Source organism: Anomaloglossus baeobatrachus, chromosome 10, assembly GCF_048569485.1.
Source record: "Anomaloglossus baeobatrachus isolate aAnoBae1 chromosome 10, aAnoBae1.hap1, whole genome shotgun sequence".
NCBI lineage: Eukaryota > Metazoa > Chordata > Amphibia > Anura > Aromobatidae > Anomaloglossus > Anomaloglossus baeobatrachus.
In genome coordinates this window covers 45,280,175-45,307,507 of record NC_134362.1, presented here as the reverse complement: position 1 = coordinate 45,307,507, position 27,333 = coordinate 45,280,175, and the positions used below count along the sequence as shown (strand labels likewise).

At 47.2% G+C, this 27,333-nt stretch overlaps 1 protein-coding gene across 9 annotated transcripts in view; it reads left to right on the top strand.

Annotated features, from left to right (window-relative positions):
- The first annotated feature begins 1,830 nt into the window (after nt 1-1,830).
- LOC142255030 (transmembrane protein 272-like) overlaps nt 1,831-27,333 on the top strand; it is a 42,258-nt gene continuing 16,755 nt past the window's right edge. Inside the window, exons 1-4 of one of the 9 annotated variants that reach the window (XM_075326458.1) lie at nt 1,844-1,932; nt 7,023-7,084; nt 18,847-18,882; nt 24,150-24,194. In XM_075326458.1, coding sequence (XP_075182573.1) covers nt 18,858-18,882; nt 24,150-24,194 — 70 coding nt within the window. In that variant the 5' untranslated portion in view covers nt 1,844-1,932; nt 7,023-7,084; nt 18,847-18,857. The other 8 variants (XM_075326464.1, XM_075326463.1, XM_075326455.1 and 5 more) reach the window with 8 other exon arrangements.

The following is a 27,333-nucleotide window of genomic DNA, read 5'->3' as shown; positions in this document are numbered from 1 at the left end:
GGTGTCCCCCTCACACTGTGCTCTGTGGTGGGGGGCTGTGATTTCTGGTGTCCCCCTCACACTGTGTTCTGTGGTGGGGGGCTGTGATTTCCCCCTCACACTGGGCTCTGTGGTGGGGGGGCTGTGATTTCTGGTGTCCCCCTCACACTGTGCTCTGTGGTGGGGGGCTGTGATTTCCCCCTCACACTGGGCTCTGTGGTGGGGGGGCTGTGATTTCTGGTGTCCCCCTCACACTGTGCTCTGTGGTGGGGGGCTGTGATTTCTGGTGTCCCCCTCACACTGTGCTCTGTGGTGGGGGGCTGTGATTTCTGGTGTCCCCCTCACACTATGCTCTGTGGTGGGGCTGTGATTTCTGGTGTCCCACTCACACTGTGCTCTGTGGTGGGGGGCTGTGATTTCTGGAGTCCCCCTCACACTGTGCTCTGTGATGGGGGGCTGTGATTTCTGTTTTCCCCCTCACACTGTGCTCTGTGATGGGGGGCTGTGATTTCTGGTGTCCCCCTCACACTGTGCTCGGTGATGGGGGCTGTGATTTCTGGTGTCCCCCTCACACTGTGCTCTGTGATGGGGGCTGTGATTTCTGGTGCCCTCCTCACACTCTGCTCTGTGATGGGGGGGGGGCTGTGATTTATGGTGTCCCCCTCACACTGTGCTCTGTGGTGGGGGGAGGGGGCTGGGATTTATGGTTTCCCCCTCACACTGTGCTCTGTGGTGGGGGGGCTGTGATTTCTGGTGTCCCCCTCACACTGTGCTCTGTGGTGGGGGGCTGTGATTTCTGGTGTCCCCCTCACACTGTGCTCTGTGGTGGGGGGGCTGTGATTTCTGGTGTCCCCCTCACACTATGCTCTGTGATGGGGGGCTGTGATTTCTGTTTTCCCCCTCACACTGTGCTCTGTGGTGGGAGGCTGTGATTTCTGTTTCCCCCCTCACACTGTGCTCTGTGATGGGGGGCTGTGATTTCTGGTGTCCCCCTCACACTGTGCTCTGTAGTGGGGGGCTGTGATTTCTGGTGTCCCCCCCTCACACTGTGCTCTGTGATGGGGGGCTGTGATTTCTGGTGCCCTCCTCACACTCTGCTCTGTGATGGGGGGGGGGGGGCTGTGATTTATGGTGTCCCCCTCACACAGTGCTCTGTGGTGGTGGTGGTGGTGGGGGGTTGGGATTTATGGTGTCCCCCTCACACTGTGCTTTGTGGTGGGGGGGCTGTGATTTCTGGTGTCCCCCTCACACTGTGCTCTATGGTGGGGGCTGTGATTTCCCCCTCACACTGTGCTCTGTGGTGGGGTGCAGTGATTTCTGGTGTCCCCCTCAAACTGTGCTCTGTGGTGGGGGGCTGTGATTTCTGGTGTCCCCCTCACACTGTGCTCTGTGGTGGGGGCTGTGATGTCTGGTGTCCCCCTCACACTGTGCTCTGTGGTGGGGTGCAGTGATTTCTGGTGTCCCCCTCACACTGTGCTCTGTGGTGGGGGGCTGTGATTTCTGGTGTCCCCCTCACACTGTGCTCTGTGGTGGGGGCTGTGATGTCTGGTGTCCCCCTCACACTGTGCTCTGTGGTGGGGTGCAGTGATTTCTGGTGTCCCCCTCACACTGTGCTCTGTGGTGGGGGGCTGTGATTTCTGGTGTCCCCCTCACACTGTGTTCTGTGGTGGGGGCTGTGATTTCCCCCTCACACTGGGCTCTGTGGTGGGGGGCTGTGATTTCTGGTGTCCCCCTCACACTGTGCTCTGTGGTGGGGGGCTGTGATTTCCCCCTCACACTCGTCTCCTCTCTGCATTCAGCTCTGTCTCTACAGAACTTGAACCGTTTCCAGTTCCCCGTCCGCCCCCCGCCTCCCGTGCTGCAGTGGAGGGGCCGGGCCTGCAGCTGTCGTGCTCTCCTCAGCACTGGCTCCAGGACGGGCTGATCCCGGGCAGGACGCGCACTGTTTACAAGGTGAGGTCCGGGTGTAATGGCGGGGACGGGGGGAGATGCGGCTGCAGGGAGCGGGGATAGCGCGCAGATCTCTCATATCGCAGGTGATGCATGTAGGTGTCGTGAATCGGGACAGCGCACTGTGTGTCGCGATAAAGTTTCTGCAGGGGAGTGGTCGGTGCAGGCGGTGATGCAGTGCAGCTCTGAAGGTCGGGGGAAACTTTCCTGATAGTATTGATGCCTGTTCTGCTGCACAGAGCCTGTATGTATCGCAGCCCGCTGCACAGAGCCTGTATGTATCGCAGCCCGCTGCACAGAGCCTGTATGTATCGCAGCCCGCTGCACAGAGCCTGTATGTATCGCAGCCCGCTGCACAGAGCCTGTATGTATCGCAGCCCGCTGCACAGAGCCTGTATGTATCGCAGCCCGCTGCACAGAGCCTGTATGTATCGCAGCCCGCTGCACAGAGCCTGTATGTATCGCAGCCCGCTGCACAGAGCCTGTATGTATCGCAGCCCGCTGCACAGAGCCTGTATGTATCGCAGCCCGCTGCACAGAGCCTGTATGTATCGCAGCCCGCTGCACAGAGCCTGTATGTATCGCAGCCGCTGCACAGAGCCTGTATGTATCGCAGCTCGCTGCACAGAGCCTGTATGTATCGCAGCCCGCTGCACAGAGCCTGTATGTATCGCAGCCCGCTGCACAGAGCCTGTATGTATCGCAGCCCGCTGCACAGAGCCTGTATGTATCGCAGCCCGCTGCACAGAGCCTGTATGTATCGCAGCCCGCTGCACAGAGCCTGTATGTATCGCAGCCCGCTGCACAGAGCCTGTATGTATCGCAGCCCGCTGCACAGAGCCTGTATGTATCGCAGCCCGCTGCACAGAGCCTGTATGTATCGCAGCCCGCTGCACAGAGCCTGTATGTATCGCAGCCCGCTGCACAGAGCCTGTATGTATCGCAGCCCGCTGCACAGAGCCTGTATGTATCGCAGCCCGCTGCACAGAGCCTGTATGTATCGCAGCCCGCTGCACAGAGCCTGTATGTATCGCAGCCCGCTGCACAGAGCCTGTATGTATCGCAGCCCGCTGCACAGAGCCTGTATTTATCGCAGCCCGCTGCACAGAGCCTGTATGTATCGCAGCCCGCTGCACAGAGCCTGTATGTATCGCAGCCCGCTGCACAGAGCCTGTATGTATCGCAGCCCGCTGCACAGAGCCTGTATGTATCGCAGCCCGCTGCACAGAGCCTGTATGTATCGCAGCCCGCTGCACAGAGCCTGTATGTATCGCAGCCCGCTGCACAGAGCCTGTATGTATCGCAGCCCGCTGCACAGAGCCTGTATGTATCGCAGCCCGCTGCACAGAGCCTGTATGTATCGCAGCCCGCTGCACAGAGCCTGTATGTATCGCAGCCCGCTGCACAGAGCCTGTATGTATCGCAGCCCGCTGCACAGAGCCTGTATGTATCGCAGCCCGCTGCACAGAGCCTGTATTTATCGCAGCCCGCTGCACAGAGCCTGTATGTATCGCAGCCCGCTGCACAGAGCCTGTATGTATCGCAGCCCGCTGCACAGAGCCTGTATGTATCGCAGCCCGCTGCACAGAGCCTGTATGTATCGCAGCCCGCTGCACAGAGCCTGTATGTATCGCAGCCCGCTGCACAGAGCCTGTATGTATCGCAGCCCGCTGCACAGAGCCTGTATGTATCGCAGCCCGCTGCACAGAGCCTGTATGTATCGCAGCCCGCTGCACAGAGCCTGTATGTATCGCAGCCCGCTGCACAGAGCCTGTATGTATCGCAGCCCGCTGCACAGAGCCTGTATGTATCGCAGCCCGCTGCACAGAGCCTGTATGTATCGCAGCCCGCTGCACAGAGCCTGTATGTATCGCAGCCCGCTGCACAGAACCTCTATGTATCGCAGCCTGGGCTCTGTACACACCGGAGTATACTCTACAGGGCCCTTGTGGAGGAGCCAATGCGCTAAACAGATGCTTGTGGGGTGCGATTATTTTTAGACTGGCTTTTTTATACTTAAAAAAACTGATAAACTCCCCCTCCAGGTCCAGTGCCTCCTCCGCCCTAGCTCCCATCTGTTTTGGCTGCAGAGGTGACATCATAACTACAGCGCACATCACCGCTGCAGCTAATCCCTCATCTTGTGTTATCTGTGTCAGGAGTCAGTGATTGGCTGCAGCAGTGATATGTTTGGGGACCAGTTTTTTTTAAAAGTGTAAAATCCCTTTAAAAAAAATCATCGTTATCGTCACCCCTCATATTGTGCACACAGGTGATGTGCAGCCAATAGCGCACTGTGATCGTAGTAACCAAAATTCCAGGCATAGGATGTTCATCGGCCACTAAACCACCAGCCATCGGCCAGTAAACCACCAGCGATCGGCCAGCATGTAAGCGATCAGCCAGAAAACCACCAGTGATTGGTCGGCATGTAATCGATCGGCCACTAAACCATCAGCCAGTAAACCATCAGCCATCGGCGAGTAAACCATCAGCCATCGGCGAGTAAACCACCAGCCATCGGCCAGTAAACCACCAGCCATCGGCCAGTAAACCACCAGCCATCGGCGAGTAAACCACCAGCCATCGGCCAGTAAACCACCAGCCATCGGCCAGTAAACCACCAGCAATCGGTCGGCATGTAAGTGATCGACCAGTAAACCACCAGCGATCAGCCAGCATGTAAGTGTCGCGGGCGGGGAGGGCGCTGCGCTCACCCACTGCTCGGGTCCGGCTACGGCTGCTGCTCGGTGGTGGCTCGAGCGGTGGGCCGGATCCCGGGGACTTGAGCGGCGCTCCTCGCCCGTGAGTGAAAGGGGGTGGTTTGGGGGATATTGTCCGTGACGCCACCCACGGTTGTGGTGAGGTTGGGACACCACCGCTGCTCTGGACGGGGATCCCGGGAGTGATGACAGGGAGCAGCTTGGATGTTATTTCTCTCCTCAGTGGGTAAGGGGTTGGTTGTCCCGGGGCCCGGTGAGGGGTAGGGATGGTTGGCGGGCGGGTTACGGGGCCTGGTGAGGTGCAGGGTCACGGGGGCAGTGCTGTGCCGCACGGCACGGTGGTACTCACTCAGCCAATGATGAATGCAAAGTCTCCGGTAAAACACTCGGCTGGATGGACGGGTCCCACAGGCGGCTGCGGTGTTTCTCCTCCCGGCAGGTTGATGGTGACTGCCTTTCCCTGCACCTGTGTAGTGTGTACGGTTCCAATGGGTTCCCACCGGTAACCCGCTCCCCAGCTTGGATGGGTGCTGAAGGAGCCCCTTTTGCCCGCAGGCTCCGGCCCTGGGAACTGTAGCCTTGGCGGTGACTGTGTTTCCCTTTACGGTGTGAGCTGTCGCCTTCAATCGGGTCTTGACTGCTGGGAAACCCCGGAGGTTCCCTTCGCTAACGGATTTGACCAGTTTTACGGCGACTCCTATCCTCCAACAAGGATTTTGTGTTTGGCTTCGGTGTGCCTAACCGGGGTGTGGGGTGTGTTGGTGTAGTACCTGTGACGACCTGGCTTGTCCAGGGCACCACATAAGCAATAGGCCAGTAAGCCATCAGCTATCCGCCAGCATGTAAGCGATCAACCAGTAAGCCACCAGTGATTGGCCAGCATGTAAGCAATTGGCCAGTAAGGCTAGTTTCACACTTGCGTTGTGTGATGGATGTAACGGATGCGTTGCATATAGTGGCACAACTGATGCGACGGATCCTGCAAAACAACGGAATCCGTTGTAGCTTTTTTTTTCAGCAATTTACTCAACTGAGCATGTGCAGTTGTGTAAAAACGGATCCGTCACTGGAGTCTGTCAAATGATGGATTCTGACAGATTCCGCCACCATAGGCTTCCATTATAAAAATGACGGACACTGACGGAATCCAGCACATTGTGTTTTTTTGACGCTCAGGGAAGCGCAGAAAAACACTACATGCTGCATTCTTTCCGCCCGGCGGATGCAACACAGGACCATCAGTCACAATGCGTCGTCCATACAAGTCTATGGGAAGCAGCGGAATCTGTTAACGTATTCAGCTGTTTTCCAAAATGGCGGATTGCGACTGAAGGAAAAAACCTCAAGTGTGAAACTAGCCTTAACCATCAGCGATCAGCCAGCATGTATGTGCTTAGCCAGCACATAAACGATCGTCCGGCGCAGAAGTGTTCATCCAGTACAGAAATGTTCGTATAGCATGGACCCGTTTGCCCCACTTGGAAGCGATCGTCCGCCACGCAAGCAATTGTCCTACATGGAAGCGATAAGTCGGCTTGCAAGTGATCGGCTGGCATGTAAGGCTACTTTCACACATCCGGTTTTTGCTCTGCGGCACAATACGGCGCTCTGCAGAAAAACCGCAACCGTTTTTTTTGCCGCCAATTGCGGTTTCTTCCACTGCGCATGCTCAGTAGCGTGCCACAACCCGAAAAAAACGGACGGGCCGCATGTAAAAACTTATGTAAAGGATGCGGTGTTTTCGCTGTATCCGTTGCATAGGTTTCACAGCCGGATTGAGCCGCACTGCTCAAACCGGATGTGTGAAAGCAGCCTTAATGATCTTCCTTCATGGAAGCGATCCGCAGTATTTGGTCTCGCTGATTGGCTCATCTGCAGAGTGTTCTAGAGCGCGCTGTGACAGCCCACATTTGTTAAACATTTAAAGCCTGATAATTATATATGTGTATTTCCTTTCTTATGTTTTCTGTTTATATAAGAATATAAAAATAAACATGATACATTTAGGCAAAAAGAAAAAGCTGTTACAATTTACAAAATGACGTTGTTTCAGACTTTTCCTGTGACCCGCAACACACATCTGTGTAATTTGTACGTGTGCGGTATGTATTTGCACGTACCGGAGACACGGAGACACATGTTATTCAATGATAGATGGCACACGCACGTAAAATCACACGGAACGTGTGTCCGTGTGGTAAGTACGTGTGTGCGCTTTTCTACATGGACGACATGTCCGTTTTTGGCCGGCAGCACGCAGGCACGGACCCGCTTTAGTCTATGGGTCCGTGCCTGCACATACCGCACACGAAGTATGTCCGTGTTCAGCACGTATCACAAAATCTGAAACACTTGTTTCCAATCTATCAGGTCAATTGATGGCAAACAACAACACCAGGATCTCATGATGAATGATTAACAACATTAATTGGGTAAGAATGCGGGCCTTTAAAAACGGACAGCACACGTACGTATTTTATGTCAATACGGACATTCCACACGCACACACGGCTCGCATACGCCATCACACGGATGCCATACGTACCGGAGAAACGCCCCTAAAAACGGAACACGGACCCGAAAAACGGACCGTGAGACACGTACTTTTTTTTGCGGAAGTGTGTTTTAGGCCTGTAAGTGTTTCATTATCATTTTTCACAGGTAGAACACATCCATTACGGTCTATGAGGCTGGTCATACATGAGTGTTTTCTATTTTAAGGCTGTGTGCGCACTTTGCGTTGAGGTAGTTGCAGTTCTAAACGCATCCTCTGGCCGAAATTGTCTTTGACAAATTTTGTTTTGACGACAAAAACGCTATAAATACGCTTGCGTTTTTAGCGCGTTTTACCTGCTTTTTCACTGCTTAAAATCAGATACGTTTTGACTATAAATACAATGCTAAATAAAGTTTAAACATACAAACACTATAAAAAAAGGAAAAAAATGATGAATATCAAGATTAAAATCATACATAAATGGCTTATTTTATTAAAATGATAACTGTGTGCTAATATTTATGCATAAAATTACATTTATTGATTTTCATAAATTTAATTGTCAGACTCTGTGTGTAAGCCTTTGTGCGCACTTTGCTTTTTTACCTGCTTTTTCAACTGCATTTTCATTCCAAAATGCTTGCGTTATGCTTTTCAAGCAAAGTCAATGGGACATTGAGCTTTCTTGTGCGCACTTTGCTGTTCAAAACGCTGCATTTAATTTGCATAAATTTGGGCAAAAACTCAGCCTTTAACCTCTTCAGCCCCCGGGCACTTTCCGTTTTTGTTTTTTGACCCCCGTCTTCCGAGAGGTGTAACTTTTTTATTTTTCCGTCAATCTTGCCATATGAGGGCTTGTTTTTTGCGGGACGAGTTGTACTTTTAAATGAAACCATAAGTTTTACCATATAGTGTACTGGAAAACGGCAAAAAAAATTCCAAGTGCGGAAAAATTGCAAAAAAAGTGTGATCGTACAATAGTTTTTGGGATATTATATTCACCTTGTTCACTATATGGTAAAACTGATGTGTCAGTGGGATGCCTCAGGTCAGTGCGAGTTTGTAGACACCAAACATGTATAGGTTTACTTGTATTTAAGGGGTTAAAAAAAATTCACAAGCCTGTCCAAAAAAAGTGGCGCACGTTTTGCGCCATTTTCCAAAACCCGTAAAATTCTCATTTTTTGGGATCTATGGCTCAGTGACGGCTTATCTTTTGCGTCTTGAGCTGACGTTTCTAATGGTACCATTTTTGCGCAGATGCTATTGTTATTGTTATTGAATTTTGCGCAAAATTTGCGGCGACCAAAAAACGTAATTTTGGCGTTTGGAATTTTTTTGCCGCTACGCCGTTTACTGATCAGATTAATTTATTTTATATTTTGATAGATCGGGCATTTCTGAACGCGGCGATACCAAATATGTGTATATTTATTGTTTTTTTAACCCTTTAATTTTCAATGGGGCGAAAGGGGGGTGATTTGAACTTTTAGGGTTTTTTTTTTGTTTTTTTTTAAACTTTTTCTTTTACTTTTTTTTTTTTATTTTACTAGTCCCCATAGGGGCCTATAGCGATCAGCAATCTGATCGCTCTTATCTATCTGCAGATCTCAGCTACACAGCTGAGAACTGCAAATACGGTGCTTTACTTTCAATGCCGGTTGTATTCCGGCATTGAGAGGAAGTGAGTCATGATAGCTACAGGCGTCATCACATGACCCTGTGCTACCATGGCAACCACCGAAAGTCACGTGATCGCGCACGTGAATTCCGGTGGGGGCGGCGGTAAGTAAAAATCATGGCCGCGCGCATATACATCTCACTGCCAGACGTTGGCAGTGAGATGTCAGGGGTTAAAAGTTCCGGGTGGAATGCGATTCCACTTGGAACATGCAGGCACACATGTCAGCTCTTAAAAACAGCTGATATGTGTGCTGATAGCCGCAACCTGCCGGCGGCAGGGGGCGGGGCTTAACCTCACACGCTCCATGACGGATAGATCCGTCCAAGGTCGTGAAGGGGTTAAAGAAGCAACATGTCAATTGTTTTTGCCATTTTGGCAGTGTTTCCCATCCATTCAATTTAATACAAAACTGCAGCGTTTCTAAAAGCACTGGAAAAGCACTAAAAACTCATGAAAACCGCAAGGTGCGCATAGGCTACTTTCTTTGCGTTTTACATGCATTTTTAAAGCCAAAAGCAATGTCCTTTTTGCCAGAGGATGCTTTTTGAACTGCAACTACCTCGATGCAAAGTGCGCACATAGCCTTAAGCTGGTGTCACACTAAACGACAGCGACAACGACGTCGCTGTTACGTCACCATTTTCGGTGACGTAACAGCGACCTTGTAAGTCGCTGTTATGATCGCTGCTTAGCTGTCAAACACAGCAGAAGCAGCGATCATAATGTCGCTGTGCTACATGTTCAGAGAGCAGGGAGCCGCGCTTAGCGCTGGCTCCTTGCTCTCCTGCAGCACACATCGGGTTAATTAACCCGATGTGTGCTGCAGCTACATGTCACAGTTCAGAGAGCAGGGAGCCGCGCTTAGCGCTGGCTCCTTGCTCTCCTGCAGCACACATCGGGTTAATTAACCCGATGTGTGCTGCAGCTACATGTCACAGTTCAGAGAGCAGGGAGCCGCGCTTAGCGCTGGCTCCTTGCTCTCCTGCAGCACACATCGGGTTAATTAACCCGATGTGTGCTGCAGCTACATGTCACAGTTCAGAGAGCAGGGAGCCGCGCTTAGCGCTGGCTCCTTGCTCTCCTGCAGCACACATCGGGTTAATTAACCCGATGTGTGCTGCAGCTACATGTCACAGTGCAGAGAGCAGGGAGCCGCGCGCACTGCTTAGCGCTGGCTCCTTGCTCTCCTTGCTACAGTATACATCGGGTTAATTACCCGATGCATACTGCAGCCACATGTCACAGTGCAGGAGCCGGCACTGGCAGCAAGAGCGGAGGCTGGTAACCAGCGTAAACATCGGGTAACCAGGGAAAGGACTTCCCTTGGTTACCCGATGTTTACGCTGGTTACAGCTTACCGCAGCTGCCAGTGCCGGCTCCTGATCGCTTCATTTCGTCGCTCTCTCGCTGTCACACACAGCGATGTGTGTGTCACAGCGGGAGAGTGACGACCAAAAAATGAAGCTGGACATTCAGCAACGACCGGCGACCTCACAGCAGGGGCCAGGTCGTTGCTGGATGTCACACACAGCGACAGCGACGGGACGTCGCTGCAACGTCACAGAAAATGGTGACGTAGCAGCGACGTCGTTGTCGTCGTCGTTATGTGTGACACCAGCTTTAAGCGCTAGAATTTTGAAGTAGATTGTGTTTTGCAACTTATCATTGACTCTAATATTAGCAAAACGCGGCCAAAATGGCAAAAACAATTGACATGCTGCTTCTGAGTTTTTACCAAATTTTCTGCAACTAAAACGCTGCGTTTTTAACTGCATTGTGCGCATAAGAAATCACAATTTCACAATAGACTTGGCTTGAAAATCAAAAAGCATGCATTTTGGCATTAAAAAGCTGCAGTTGAAAACGTTGCGGAAACACATGAAAAAACGCAACGTGCGCACATAGCCTTAAGGCCGCTTTACACGCTGCGATATCGTGAACGATATCGCTAGCGTGGGTACCCGCCCCCATCTGTTGTGCGACACGGGCAAATTGCTGCCCGTGGCGCACAACATCGCGCAGACCCGTCACACTACTTAGCCTTACTGTCTAGCAACGTCGCTGAGACCGGTGAACCGCTTCCTTTCTAGGGGGCGGTTCGTTCAGCGTCACAGCAGCGTCACTGAACCGCCGCCCAATAGAAGCGGAGGGGCGGAGATGAGCGGGACTAACATCCCGCCCACCTCCTTCCTTCCTCATTGCGAGTGGCCGCCGGTAAGGTGATGTTCCTGCGGTGTCACACACAGCGACGTGTGCTGCCGCAGCAACGATGAACTACGTCGTACACCGAGCAGCAGCGATATTCGAGAATAGGGGTCACCGATGAGCGATTTTGACCGTTTTTGCGACGATTCAAAATTGCTCATAGGTGTCACACGCAACGACATCGCTAAAGAGGCCGGATGTGCGTCACAAAATCCGTGACCCCAACGAGATCGCTTGAGCGATGTCACAGCGTGTAAAGCGGCCTTTAGTGTCAGCAAAAAACAAAAACAAAGCAAACGTCCTTTTTTTTTTTTTGCTGAGTCATGAATCCAAATGAATCATTCAAGTTCATGGATCCATAGAAAGCTCGGACAGCAGCGTGATGGCGTGTGTATGTGTCATCCTAGAGAGTGCTCGGGGAAGCACGGGAACCTCCATCACCTGTTTTGGGTTTTTTTTACGAGAAAACTGCTTCCCTGACACACTGATCAAAATCCGATCAAGCGCATTGATGAAAATCGGTGCCTTTTTTAAAAAATGAGAGAAAACATCTGAATAATTCCTACATTATTCTACAATGGCAGTGATACAATTTATATATTTTTGCATTTTTTTTAAATTTTTTCTCAAACAATGTACCGTATTTCCAGAGATCCATAACATTCTTATTTCTATTAATGTATCTTCATGAGGACTTATTTTTTATAGTTTTCATTGGCGGCATTTTGGGCACATATTACTTTTTGATCACTTTTCACTCCGTTTTTTTTAGAGGTGAGATGAACAAAACAACAACAATTCTGCAGTTATTTTTTTTACTACAGTAACATTGTGGGAAAAATAACATGGTCATTTTATTTTATTTTTTTTGTTACTGTGAGGAAATTTTAAATGTGTTATTTTTTTCTGTTTTCCATTAAAAAGCATTATTATTATTATTTTTACCTTTTAAAGAGGTTGCCCACTACTTTTAGGCTGCGTGACCACAATCAGTGTTTGCAGTGTTTTGGATACAGGGTGTTTTTGCTGTATCCAAAATGCTGCATTGTACAGTACAAGCACAGTGGATGGATTTCTAGAAATCCCGTGCCCACTGTGCTTGTTTTTTCCACAGCAAACACTGACCCGCGGAGCGTCTTTCCAGACCGCAGCATGTCAATTGTTTGCTGCGGATTCGCATGCGTCTTCCGTAGGGAGAACACAAGCAGGAGACCCCAGCGCACTGAAGCCTGATCGTGGGTACGGGCAGCTGCGGTCTCTGGAGGAGACGCGCGGCCCCGCAGGTCAGGAACCGCTGCGTCCAGAATGCATTGAGTCCCGATCGTGGGCACATACCCTTACATTGATGGCATATTCTTAGAATAGGTCATCAATGTCTGATCGGCTGGGGTCCGACGCCCAGCACCTCCGCTGATCAACTGTTGTCAGTAGCAGCAGGCAGCTGGAAATGCCCAGTTCTGGAGCTGCCCCATCAGTTGATAGTGGCCAGGGGTGAGTACGGCACATCCATCTCCTATTCAAATAAATAGGAGGCGGATGTGCAGTACCTGGCCGCGACCGCTATCAAGAAGATGGAGCAGCTCCAGAACAGATTCCGACTGCCTGATGCCGCCGCCAACACCGAGAGCAGCCAATCAGTGGGGGTGCCGGGTGTCAAACCTCAGCTGATCAGACATAGATAACCTGTTCTAATGCTAGGCCATCAATTTAAAAGTACTGGACAACCCCTTTAACTGTTTATTCAGAAGCATACCACACCCCTTCCTCTTGGATTCTTTGCGGAGATGCATTCTTGATTGACAGTTTCGACCAGTAGCATGGTTAACCGCTGACCCAAATGCTGCAAGCAGTCAGTTTTGCTTCTCCAGCATTGGAGGAGCGCACTGTGACTGAAGATTGTCAGATCCAGAAACTTGCCCAATTCAGAGAAGCACTTACAAGCTCTATGGCAAAGAGCTTGTAGGTACTGCACTCCTTTCTTAGAAGACCAGCTACTCTTAGGGCGGCTTTGCACGTTGCAACATCGCACATGCGATGTCGGTGGGGTCAAATCGAAAGTGACGCACATCCGGTGTCACTTTTGACATTGTTGTGTGTAAATTCTATATGATACGATGAACGAGCGCAAAAGCGTCGTTATCGTATCATCGCTGCAGGGTCCGACTTTTCCAAAATTACGCTGCCGAACAGGTACAATGTAGTTCCTCGTTCCTGCGGCAGCACACATTGCTGTGTGTTACGCCGCAGGAGCGAGGAACTTCACCTTACCTGCCGCCGGCGGCTCTACGGAAAGAAGGAGGTGGGTGGGATGTTTATGTCCCGCTCATCTCCGCTTCTATTGGCCGCCTGCCGTGTGATGTCGCTATGACGCCGCACGACCCGCCCCCTTAGGAAGGAGGCGGGTCGCCGGCCAGAGCGACGTCGCAGGGCAGGTGAGTGCATGTGAAGCTGGCGTAGCGATAATGTTCGCTACGCCAGCTATCACAAGATATCGTACCTGCGACGGGGGCGGGGACTATCGCGTGCGACATCGCAGCATTGGCTTGCAATGTCGCAACGTGCAAAGCCCGCCTTAGAGGTGGCTGGTAACCTTGGCCCTGAGCAGCAAATATTATAATTAACCCCAATTCTTAGAGCATTTTTAATCACCAATAAATTAAAGAAGTGCTTGTTTTTCCAAGCAGTTTGCAATTTCATCCGGTTAGGGTGTTGAGAAACGCATTTTAATTATTTTCCTATACATTTAATTGATTGTTCCCCATTACTCCAGTCTAGCAGCTGTGTCCAAACATACAGAGTGCTTACAAGCTTTTTCTTCGTGAGCTTGTAAGTGCTGCTTTGAGGCCGGTTGCTTTTGCTGGAGCGCATTGTTAGCTTTCAATTCCACCTCTCCTCAGCGCCAATCACTTTTTCCTTGCTGCAGAGGCAAGGTGGCCCCATATAGCATCAGTGAGAGTGCGCAAAGTTCAGTCAAGGGTTGCAGTGGTGTAGGAAGGGGCACTCAAGAACGAGTACCCATTTCCCAAGCAACCAGAAAGTTGGCTCCTGAAAAGGAAAGATGGGAACAAACCTTTAAAATTCATTAATTAAATTAAATTTATAAATATATTTTAAATGGTGTCTGACAGTAAGTCCTTGCTGCTCGAACCACAGAAATAGGGAGAGACGTATAGTCTAGGGGAGCTAGTCAGGAGAAACTTCTGAGGACCTGCCTAGGGCTATTCATCCAAGATGTATAGTCCGTGGCCACTTTCCTCTTAAATCCTGCAATGTCTCAGAATGAAAAATATTTGGCTGCAATAACGCGACCATCTGATTCATGCTGAACTAATTGTCACGAGTGTGTCGCTTCCTCAGGTTACTTCTTGTGTTGGAGCACATTTACTTTCATTTGATGCTCAAAGGATTAAGAGCTCTTTCCTTTTTCTGGCTTCGATCACTCATAGTCTTAATCACAGCTGTAGCTTTTTATCATCACGCCCTTCCGCTATATTTACCCATGCCTGGCTTTACTCCATGCTGGTGATAGAAACTCTATACTGACCACTTTGAAGGAGTCTCTCTGGAGTAACTGAGGTGTCATTTCAGTTGCAGCTGTGAAGTTCCTGTTGAAAAAAATAGGAGTGTGATTTGCTTTGTCTTTCTCCACCCAGTTTGTCTTACCGTCCTTGTGTTGTTTATTATAGTAGTGGGACTAGTGTCTCGCTAACCTTCTCACTAGTCAGGGTAAGTTCAGAGTCAGCGAGGGCCTAGGCACGTGACAACGCACAGGGGAAGAATCCGTCTAGGGATGTTAGGGAGCTCAGGCATCAGTCACAGGTGAGTGGGGAGTGGTGACCCCTCTCCCTATCTATAGGACCTTCCTTTACATCTTTCCTGATTTCCCCCATGTATGTTGCGCCGCACGTCGTGCGTTCTCTCGCCCCAGCATGGCAATAATGCTTACAAGCGCTTGTATGCACTGATTTAAAGCTGGCTGAATCTCTTGAAAGTACAATCTGTCCAGCTTTAGTATCTTCTGTGCTTTTCTGATCCTGCGGCAGCATTAGAAAGTGCATAGATCGGCCATGCTGCTGGTGCGAACTGTCAATCTTTAGGAGTGCACCGTTCCCCCTCCTGGAAAACATGAAATTGGGAAGCAGAGGAGTGCAGTGTTTCTGAATCTGTAGCTGTAGACCATCCCATGAAGCATATCAGAATATTGTATCATAATTTATTACATTATCGGGTTGTATGTATTTATTTTTCATCTACTGGGAGCCGCCTATGAAAGTAGCAGAGTACACAGGATAAGCAGTTTTATGGCCGTCAGCCAGTGGATTTGTGGCTTGTTGCTGTGTACATTGTGCCTGACACATCATTCAGAAATTAAAGGGAACCTGTCAGGTCCAATATGCAACCAGAACCATGAGCAGTTCTGGGTGCATATTGCTAATCTCTGCCTAACTGACCCTGTATCTAGTAGAATAGATAAAGAGATCTTTAGAAAAAGTATTTCTAAAGATCCTTTATTATATGCTAATGAGGCCAGGGACTAGTCACTCATTCTGCCTTCTCAGCATGTTAACACACCTACAGGTACGTGCTAACATGCTTAAGTACGCATTGCCTAGTGACGTGCGTACCTGTATCCGTTGTCACTGCCTCAGAATCCGGGCAGTGCGCATGATCAGAATGCCCCGCACTTCCGGTCATGCGCACTATGAAGCCGGGTGTATGCGTCCTGCCTTCATAGAGTTCAAGTGCCGAGACTGGAAGTGTTGGGACTTCTGATCATGTGCACTTAGCCTAAACCCGGTGACAACGGACACAGCTGATGACGCTAGCATGTTGGTGCGTCCCTGTGAGCGTGCTAACAAGCTAAGAGGGTGGAATAAGCGCAGGAACTAACACTCATGACTAGTCCCTGCTCTCATTAGCATATCATAAAGGAACGCTTCTTCGGCCAGCTGTTATTTCATCCATATCCACTATAAACATGCATGTCTGGCTGACCGTGCATGCTTATTATAATTCTGGTAGAGGAATAAGTTGCAGCCCTAGTATTGGCTTGTAGTGATGTCTGTGGCATCGGTGTCTAGTCCATATGGAAGGAAGAGCATCGCTGCAGCCAACGACAGGTGACTGGAAGAGCGCATCATCGGTGACACATTCATTCTTCTACTCATCTGACGGCTGCATTCAATCACAGGCTGCAGCGGTGTATGACATCTGATGGCTTCCGGAGATCTTGATCTGGTTACGCAGGGGCCCTGAAAGGCAAATACGCCTCCGCCTGTTATTTTCAAGCAATGTGCCTATAAAAAAAAATGTGGTGCACAATCTATTTCCCTTCAATTCAATCAGTTAAGTACTGAAGTCAATAACAACCACAGAATATTAGTGGTTGGACGAGAGAAAGGTGGTGGGCCCGGCACAGTCACCTTATCAACCCCTGGAGAAATCACCGCAACTGTGAAAATATTAGTTTTTACCTTGCCTCTGCCCATTCCCTCCCCTTTCCAAAAAAAAGGACAGCTGTTGCTTTCCCTTCAAATCCAAGTCCCTACATTGTTTTCCATTTTAACCCTCAACAATGTTTTTTCCATATTTTTCTGTACATTGTGATTTAGGATTCACTTACATCTGTGTATAAATACGCCAAGTGCAATGCGATAAAACATCCATTGTACTCGTGCCAATGTTATTCTGTGAGCCTGCCATTTAGACTTTTCTTTTGTTTCTGTGTTTTTTGTATGGTAGAAATATATATGGACTTTTCTATAAGATGTGTACATTTCCCCTGCTTGATGTTGACCAATAATAAGCAAAATGCATCATGCAGGAGAGAAAATAACACACCCCTAGATAAGCTTAGAGAATGCCTTTTCCTGTGTGAGTGACGTAATTTTAGACAACTCTTCTCTCAGCTCTGATCTCTGCAGCTACTGTGTACTGTAGATGGTAATGATTACATACACCTCCACATCTTCAGTCATGGCATTCAATGTGGGAGGTGGGGATACAGCAGAACTGAGAGTCATTACAAACACTTCCAGCTGTTATCTCAGGCAGTCAGTGTGGGGGGAGTGTATTACAGCTGAGCTGGCAGGGCTGAGAGAGAAGAGCTTCATATGTGTTTGTAATGGCACTTGGTTCAACTCTATTTCCCTTCTCCCCACACTGACTGCTGTGAGATAGCAGCTGAAGGTGTTTGTAATTACACAGTAGCAGAGATCAGTTCTGAGAGAAGGGCTTTCTATTATTAGGCAGGAGCCTGCTCCAACTTTATCTTTGGATTTGTTCTTTTTTTCCACTCTGTATGATGCCTCCCGCTTAGCGTCATGCAAAGGAACAAAAGAACCCTCTCATCAAAGATTCTTTGGTAACGCCCCTTGTGAGAGAAGAGCTGCATATTTGTTTGTAGTCACACTTGGTTTAGCTCTATTTCCCCTATGCTCACACTGACTGCTATGAGATCGAAGCTTGAAGTGTTTGCAGCTGCACAGTAGCATAGATCAGAGCTGAGAGAAGTGCTCCCTATTATTACACAGAAAAAATCCGGCTCCAAGTTTCTTTGGGCTTGTTCTTTTTTTCCTCTGTATGATGCCTCCTGCTTATGATTGGTCAACGTCATGCAAGGGGAAAAAAGGAACTCCTGCATCAAAGATTCTTTGTTAACGCTCTGTGTGAAAGAAAGCTGCATATGTGTTTGTAATCACACTTGGTTTAGCTCTATTTCCCTCCTCACACTGACTGCTGTGAGATAGAAGCTGGAGGTATTTGTAATCACACAGTTGCAGAGATCAGGTCTGAGAGGAGGGACTTAACATACATTTCCTCTGTATGATGCCTCCCACTTATGATTGGTCAACTTCATGCATGGAAAAAAAGGAAACGTCCGCATCAAAGATTTTTTGGTAATTCCCCCTGTGAGAGAAGAGCTGCATATGTGTTTGTAATCACACTTGGTTTATCTCTCCCCACACTGACTGCTGTGAGATCAAAACTGGAGGTGTTTGTAATCACACAGTAGCAGAGATCAGGGCTTGTTCTTTTTTTTTTCCTGTGTATGATGCTTCCCACTTGTGATTGGTCATCATCATACAAGGGGGAAAAAAGGAAACTCCCCTATCAAAGATTCTTTGGTAACGTCCCCTTGGACTTAACTTAAATTATAACCTAAACTTTACAAACTAATATCTCCGCAATGGAAATAATAAATTAAAAAATAAAAAAGCTTTATTCACCTCCGCAGCTTCTATTCCAAAATGCTAAAACTTGTGAAAGCTCATCGTTAACCACCATTTTTGTTTTTAATTCCCCTTCCTAGGCCCATGCACACTTAAAGTATGGGAAACTCGCTTTAATATATATATATATATATATATATATATATATATATATATATATATATATATATATATATATATATATATATATATATATATATATATATAATTTTTTTATTTTTTTTTTTATTTTTTTTTGTTTTGTTAAAGCTAACTCAAAAAAAAGTTTCCAACCTTTTAGCATGATATTGCACTTTCCCTTTATTTTGTTTTCCTTTCCCCTCCTTCTTCCTCCTCTTCTGAACAATAAAATAGACTACTCCCTGATAAGTCGCACCCTTCTGCTCCTACAGATGAACTCTGCAGAATACCAAGGTGTGTTCATCTGACATTTCTATAAGAATGTTTGTTTTGGGATTTTTGTTGCTTTTTATACTTCTGGAGTTCTAAAACCATTATGCATTTGGACAAGAGAAATCTGTTCTATCGTTTCTTCGGACCTTGCTGTGGTGTTAAACCTGCTCTTATCTGTTACAGGAGAAGCAGAGATGGGGGAAGTCACACCCACGTCGGGTGAGTCTAATGATATGTATATACTTATATGAATTACTATCCTAAGGAGTAGACGGTAATCCAGGTTTATTGTAAACTTTGCCTTATATGAATGCTTGTCACGGGATCTAGGCATTCAGCCAACTGTAGTGTCTTCAGGACATAATTCCAATCTCTGGTTTCTCTCTCGTAAAGAGCTGGAAATTATTACTCTAATGGCAATCACCATTTTAATTTTAATAAGTAGATACCGATGGCAAATAGGTATTGGATGCCCTTTTGTTAAGACCTCGTCTTCCACGGTAATCTCTCAATGGAACACTCTCCTTTTGTCAAACTGCTTGGATGCTACGGTTGCTATTCACCTTGGCATGTAAGGGGGTTGAACCACCGGAATCAAAGATTTCTCTGTCACTAACTGTTACAAAAGGAAAGAGTTTTTCTCATGAGCCTACAAGTGCATCTCGATAAATTAGAATATCATCAAAAAGTTAATTTATTTCAGTAATTCAATACAAAAAGTGAAATACATATATTATATAGAGTCATTACACACAGAGGGATCTGTTCCTATATATTATATAGAGTCATTACACACAGAGGGATCTGTTCCTATATATTATATAGAGTCATTACACACAGAGGGATCTATTCCTATATATTATATAGTCATTACTCACAGAAGGATCTATTTCTGTATATTATATAGAGTCATTACACACAGAGGGATCTATTCCTATATATTATATAGAGTCATTACACACAGAGGGATCTATTCCTATATATTATATAGAGTCATTACATACAGAGGGCTTTATTCCTATATATTATATAGAGTCATTACATACAGAGGGATCTATTCCTATATATTATATAGAGTCATTACACACAGAGGGATCTATTCCTATATATTATATAGAGTCATTACATAGAGGGATCTATTCCTATATATTATATAGAGTCATTACACACAGAGGGATCTATTCCTAAATATTAGAGTCGTTACACACAGAGGGATCTATTTCTATATATTATATAGAGTCATTACACACAGAAGGATCTATTCCTATATATTATATAGAGTTGTTACACACAGAGTGATCTATTCCTATGTATTATATAGAGTCATTACACACAGAATGATCTATTCCTATATATTATATAGAGTCATTACACACAGAGGGATCTATTCCTATATATTATATAGTCATTACACACGGAGGGATCTATTTCTATATATTATGTAGAGTCATTACACACAGAGGGATCTATTTCAAGTGTTTATTTCTGTTAATGTTGATAATGGCTTACAGCCAATGAAAACCTAAAAGTCATTATCTCAGAAAACTAGAATAATTACCACAAAACACCTGCAAAGGCTTTCTAAGTGTTTAAAATGGTCCCTTAGTTTGGTTGCTAAAGAGGCTAGCTGTTCACAGAATACTGTATCCAAGCATATTAATGGAAAGTTGAGTGGAAGGAAAAAGTGTGGTAGAAAAAGGTGCACAAGCAACAGGAATAACCACATCCTTGATAGGATTGTTAAGAAAAGGCCATTCAAAAATTTGGGGGAGATTCATAAGGAGTGGACTTGTGTATGTGTTTCCCTTTTTGTATTGAATTACTAAAATAAATTAACTATTTTGATGATATTCTAATTTATTGAGATGGACTTGTATCTTCCTGCTGTTTGCCGGGGGTGTTGCTTTCCTGAACTCTGCCCTCGCCCATGCTGCAAGCTAAGGCATCCTCGTCTCCTCAGCATCAGATGAGATCCAGTGATCCAGCCAGCCTTAGCTCAGCACTTACAAGCTCTATAGAAAAGAGCTTGCAAGAGCACACTCCTTACCTAGGAAACTGCCCACCATTACTTTACAACAGAGGTGGCTGGTATCCTAGGCAATAAACAGTGCACAATAGAATTAAAAATCCCTTTGTTCAGGCTTTTCAACAACTTTTTAAACCCTTCAAAGACAGAAAATATTTTTTTTAAAAAAACATGTCCATTGTCCTGGCGTCTTCTGCTAAGAAGTTGCATAATACTTTACAATAGACGTCTATTGGAATACTGACTCTTAGGTATGTTTTTGAGGATTTTGTCAGTATTTTTGCTTAAAATGTTCAGGAAATGGCAGTAAAAAGACACCCAAAAAATGCTAAAAAAAAGAAAAGCTGGAGGAAAAGTCAAAATAAGTTTAAAAAGAGACGCTTCAGATTTACCAAACTTTAGACAAAAAGAGCATTTTGTGAAGCTTGAAAAACAGACATTTTCGACCACCGGTAAAAGATGCCGTGTGACCATACCATAGCATATATTGGGTTGTTGAGTCTAAGTAAAGTGAGAATGTGTTGGAATTTAGGTTTTATGCTCTTTAAAGGCAAAGATTAGTTATGGGCAAGTCACAGCTGGCAAATGGGTTACCATCGAGAAACAAAATCATGTACCAATTAACTATCGTGATATATGGAGTTTCAGCTGGACGCAGCCAGCGGCACCATCTATCCCTACCCCTAGCACCATCTATCCCTAGCACCATCTATCCCTACCCCTAGCACATCTATCCCTAGCACCATCTATCCCTACCCCTAGCACATCTATCCCTACCCCTAGCACCATCTATCCCTACCCCTAGCACCATCTATCCCTAGCACCATCTATCCCTACCCCTAGCACCATCTATCCCTAGCACCATCTATCCCTACCCCTAGCACCATCTATCCCTACCCCTATCACCATCTATCCCTACCCCTATCACCATCTATCCCTACCCCTATCACCATCTATCCCTACCCCTATCACCATCTATCCCTACCCCTATCACCATCTATCCCTACCCCTAGCACATCTATCCCTACCCCTAGCACCATCTATCCCTACCCCTAGCACCATCTATCCCTAGCACCATCTATCCCTACCCCTAGCACCATCTATCCCTAGCACCATCTATCCCTACCCCTAGCACCATCTATCCCTATCACATCTATCCCTACCACTAGCGCCATCTACCCCTAGCACCATCTCTACCCCTCGCACCATCTCTCCCTACCCCTCGCACCATCTCTCCCTACCCCTCGCACCATCTCTCCCTACCCCTAGCACCATCTGTCCCTACCCCTAGCACCATCTGTCCCTACCCCTAGCACCATCTGTCCCTACCCCTAGCACCATCTGTCCCTACCCCTAGCACCATCTGTCCCTACCCCTAGCACCATCTGTCCCTACCCCTAGCACCATCTGTCCCTACCCCTAGCACCATCTGTCCCTACCCCTAGCACCATCTGTCCCTACCCCTAGCACCATCTGTCCCTACTCCTAGCACCATCTGTCCCTACCCCTAGCACCATCTGTCCCTACCCCTAACACCATCTATCCCTACCCCTAGCACCATCTATCCCTACCCCTAGCACCATCTGTCCCTACCCCTAGCACCATCTGTCCCTACCCCTAACACCATCTGTCCCTACCCCTAGCACCATCTGTCCCTACTCCTAGCACCATCTGTCCCTACCCCTAGCACCATCTGTCCCTACCCCTAACACCATCTATCCCTACCCCTAGCACCATCTGTCCCTACCCCTAGCACCATCTATCCCTACCCCTAGCACCATCTATCCCTACCCCTAGCACCATCTATCCCTACCCCTATCACCATCTATCCCTACCCCTATCACCATCTATCCCTACCCCTATCACCATCTATCCCTACCCCTATCACCATCTATCCCTACCCCTATCACCATCTATCCCTACCCCTATCACCATCTGTCCCTACCCCTAGCACCATCTATCCCTACCCCTAGCACCATCTATCCCTACCCCTAGCACCATCTATCCCTACCCCTAGCACCATCTATCCCTACCCCTAGCACCATCTATCCCTACCCCTAGCACCATCTATCCCTACCCCTAGCACCATCTATCCCTACCCCTAGCACCATCTATCCCTACCCCTAGCACCATCTATCCCTACCCATAGCACCATCTATCCCTACCCATAGCACCATCTATCCCTACCCCTAACACCACCTATCCTTACCCCTAGCACCATCTATCCCTACCCATAGCACCATCTATCCCTACCCCTAGCACCATCTATCCCTACCCCTAGCACCATCTATCCCTACCCCTAGCACCATCTATCCCTACCCATAGCACCATCTATCCCTACCCCTAGCACCATCTATCTCTACCCCTATCACCATCTATCCCTAGAACCATCTATCCCTACCCCTAGCACCATCTATCCCTACCCCTAGCACCATCTATCCCTACCCCTAGCACCATCTATCCCTACCCCTAGCACCATCTATCCCTACCCCTAGCACCATCTATCTCTACCCCTATCACCATCTATCCCTAGAACCATCTATTCCTACCCCTAGCTACATCTATTCCTACGCCTAGCACCATCTATCTCTACCTGTAGCACCATCTGTCCCTACCCCTAGCACCAGCTATCCCTACCTCTAGCACAATCTATCTCTACCCCTAGCACCACCTGTCCCTTCCCTTATTGTGCCGGACTTTTGATAATCCATTGTGAAATTAATATCCTGGTGCAAGAGAATACAAAACATATCAGCAAAAGGGGAGTGAGGAGCAGTAAAGCAGAACTGACAGTGCAAAGAGAAGAGGAGACTTGATAGAAGGGTCTGTAATGTGACACAACTAAACTCCGCTGTGCTGTCCCTCCCCCCACAGTGACTCATGCAGGAGGTTAGACCAGGAGATCAGGCCTGTATCATTACATCTCACACACTGTTCTAACCTATGGTGGGGGCGTGTTCTTCTCTCCTATGCCTTCTTATGATTGGTCAGCATCATACAGGGGAAAGAAGTACACGCCCCCCCCCCCCAGTGAAAACTGTGATAAAGCACACTTGGATAAAATAATTAACTCTTTAGGTGTCAAATATTTTTGATTGCTAATCTCTAGACAAAGGAGAGGCAAAATTTAAAAAGACACGATTACATTGTGTGTCCAGTCCAACATGGTGAAAGATCCCCTTTAAAAAATGAACAAAAATGCGTTGCTTGAATTGGAAAGAATTTGAACTTTCTAAAAAATTTAACACATTAGGTGTGAAATCACTTGAGTGACCCGGCCTCCGTGTGAATATTTCCTCCCTAGAATAACAGGAAGCTCTCAGAACAAATACGTTTCTTCCTAAGGAAAATATTCCTTACAATACTTTCACAATCCTCTAAAAGGAGCGAAGCCCAAGTGTTGGAACGCCGGAGAGAAATCCTATGATTTTAAAGTGTTCATTTTGATTTTTTTTGGTAGGAAATCATGATACATCTAATATTTCCCAAAAAATGGAATGTAAGGGTAAGTTAAAAAAAAATAAATGTTTGGTGTGTCAAGTCTGTAAATGTAAATGTTTCACTAATTCTGCCCTTCATAGTTCATAGTTTGATTTCAAGCTGAGATTATAAAAGAGGATCTACGCCAATTTTTATTTATTTTAGGCCTCTTTCACACGACCGTGAAAAACCACCCACGTTTTTCACAGACGTGTCAAAGGTGCGTTTTGCCCTCCGTGAGCCGTGTTTATGGCACACGTGTGTTATCCGTGATAACACACGGAGAACGGGACTCACCTGTCCCTGGCTTCATTGTCCGTGGTGCTGATCTTCGGTCTCCGGTCCTGCCGACTCACCGCTGCTGCTACTTCCGGCCGCAGTGAAGTGAATATGCAATGAGCGGCGGTCGGAAGCAAGTGACAGCAGCGGCAGAGACAGGAGGGCAGGAGAAGGTGAGTAAAGTTTTTTTTTTTCTCGCAGACACATGTGTTTTCTACGGTGCGTGTCACACGGATCACATCCGTGTGGTCCGTTTGCGTTCCATGTGACCCGTTTGCGTTCTGTGTGACACCCGTGATGCCGGAGAGAAAACGGACATGTCTACGTGTAGGGCACACGTATGCTCCACACGTACACACGGTCCATGGCAGAATACGCACGTGAGCGCAGACCCATTGATTTTAATGGATCTACGTGTGCCCGTGTCTCTGGTACATGAGGAAACGGACCAAACACGTCCCGGAGACACGGACGTGTGAAAGAGGCCTTACAACAATTGGAATCACGGAAGTAATAACCGCTTTTAAACCATAATTTGGACATTTCTGCCTTTTCTCAAAAGGTTGATTCCCAACGTATTGTTACCTCTCCATAAATCATTGTAAGGCCACATCCGGAACATGGGGTCCAGTTTTCGGCTCCACATTTTAAAAAGGATTTTCAGAAATTCAAATCGGTTCAAAGGCAGGCAACTTGATTTATCAGAAGGGATGGAAGAGGTTGGAAAAGTTGGGCAAAGACGTCTCAGAGGAGATCTCATTTACAGTGCCTTGCGAAAGTATTCGGCCCCCTTGAATTTTTCAACCTTTTCCCACATTTCAGGCTTCAAACATAAAGATAAAATTTTAATGTTCTGGTGAAGAATCAACAACAGGTGGGACACAATTGTGAAGTTGAACGAAATTTATTGCTTATTTTAATCTTTTTTAAAAAATAAAAAACTGAAAATTGGGGCGTGCAATATTATTCATCCCCTTTACTTTCAGTGCAGCAAACTCACTCCAGAAGTTCATTGAGGATCTCTGAATGATCCAATGTTGTCCTAAATGACTGATGATGATAAATATAATCCCCTGTGTGTAATCAAGTCTCCGTATAAATGCACCTGCTCTGTGATAGTCTCAGTGTTCTATATAAAGCGGAGATAGCATCATGAAGACCAAGGAACACAATAGGCAGGTCCGTGATACTGTTGTGGAGACGTTTAAAGCCGGATTTCGTTACAAAAAGATTTTCAAAACTTTAAACATCCCAAGAAGCACTGTGCAAGCGATCATATTGAAATGGAAGGAGTATCATACCACTGCAAATCTACCAAGACCCGGCCGTCCATCAAAAATGTCATCTCAAACAAGGAGAAGACTGATCAGAGATGCAGCCAAGAGGCCCATGATCCCTCTGGATGAACTGCAGAGATCTACAGCTGAGGTGGGAGAGTCTGTCCATAGGACAACAATCAGTTGCACACTGCACAAATCTGGCCTTTATGGAAGAATGGCAAGAAGAAAGCCATTTCTCAAAGATATCCATAAAAAGTGGCATTTAAATTTTGCCACAAGCCACCTGGGAGACACCAAACATGTGGAAGAAGGTGCTCTGGTCAGATGAAACCAAAATCAAACTATTTGGGCACTATGCCAAACCATATGTTTGGCGTAATAGCAACAAAGCTCATCACCCTGAACACACCATCCCCACTGTCAAACATGGTGGTGGCAGCATAATGGTTTGGGCCTGCTTTTCTTAGCAGCAACAGGGAAGATGGTTAAAATTGATGGGAAGATGGATGGAGCCAAATACAGGACCATTCTTGAAGAAAACCTGTTGGAATCCACAAAAGACCCGAGACTGGAACGGAGATTTGTTTTCCAACAAGACAATGATCCAAAACATAAAGCAATATCTACAGAGGAATGGTTCACAAATAAACGTATCCAGGTGTTATGCCGGCGTCACACGGGATGATAAATCCTGCGATCGCATAAGCGATCGCACCCGCCCCCGTCGTTTGTGCGTCACGGGCAATTTGTTGCCCGTGGCGCACAAATTCGTTTACCCCCGTCACACGTACTTACCTGCCAGACGACCTCGCTGTGGGCAACGAATATAATCTTCCTGAAGGGGGAGGGACGTTCGGCGTCACAACGACGTCACACAGCCGCCGGCCAATAGAAGCGGAGATGAGCGGGACGTAACATCCCGCCCACCTCCTTCCTTCCGCATTGCCGGCGGGACGCAGGTAAGCTGTGTTCGTCGTTCCCGGGGTGTCACACATAGCGGTGTGTGCTGCCTCGGGAATGACGAACAACCGGAGCACAGAAGGAGGAACGACATTTTGAAAATGAACGACGTGTCAACGAGCAACGATAAGGTGAGTATTTTTGCTGGTTAACAGTCGTTCGGAGGTGTCACACGGTACGATATTTCGAACGATGCCAGATGTGCATCACTAACGACGTGACCCCGACGACATATCGTACGATATATCGTACCGTGTGACGCCGGCATTAGAATGGCCAAGTCACAGTCCAGACCTGAACCCAATCGAGAATCTGTGGAAAGAGCTGAAAACTGCTGCTCACAAACGCTCTCCATCCAACCTCACTCAGCTCTAGCTATATGCAAAGGAAGAATGGGCAAGGATTTCAGTCTCTCGATGTGCAAAACTGATACACATACCCCAAGCGACTGCAGCTGTAATCGCAGCAAAAGGTGGCGCTACAAAGTATTAACTTAAAGGGGATGAATAATATTGCACACCCCACTTTTCAGTTTATTATTTTTTTAAAAAATTTAAAATAAGCAAAAAAATTTGTTCAACTTCACAATTGTGCCCCACTTGTTGTTGATTCTTCACCATATTAAAATTTTTAGCTTTATGTTTG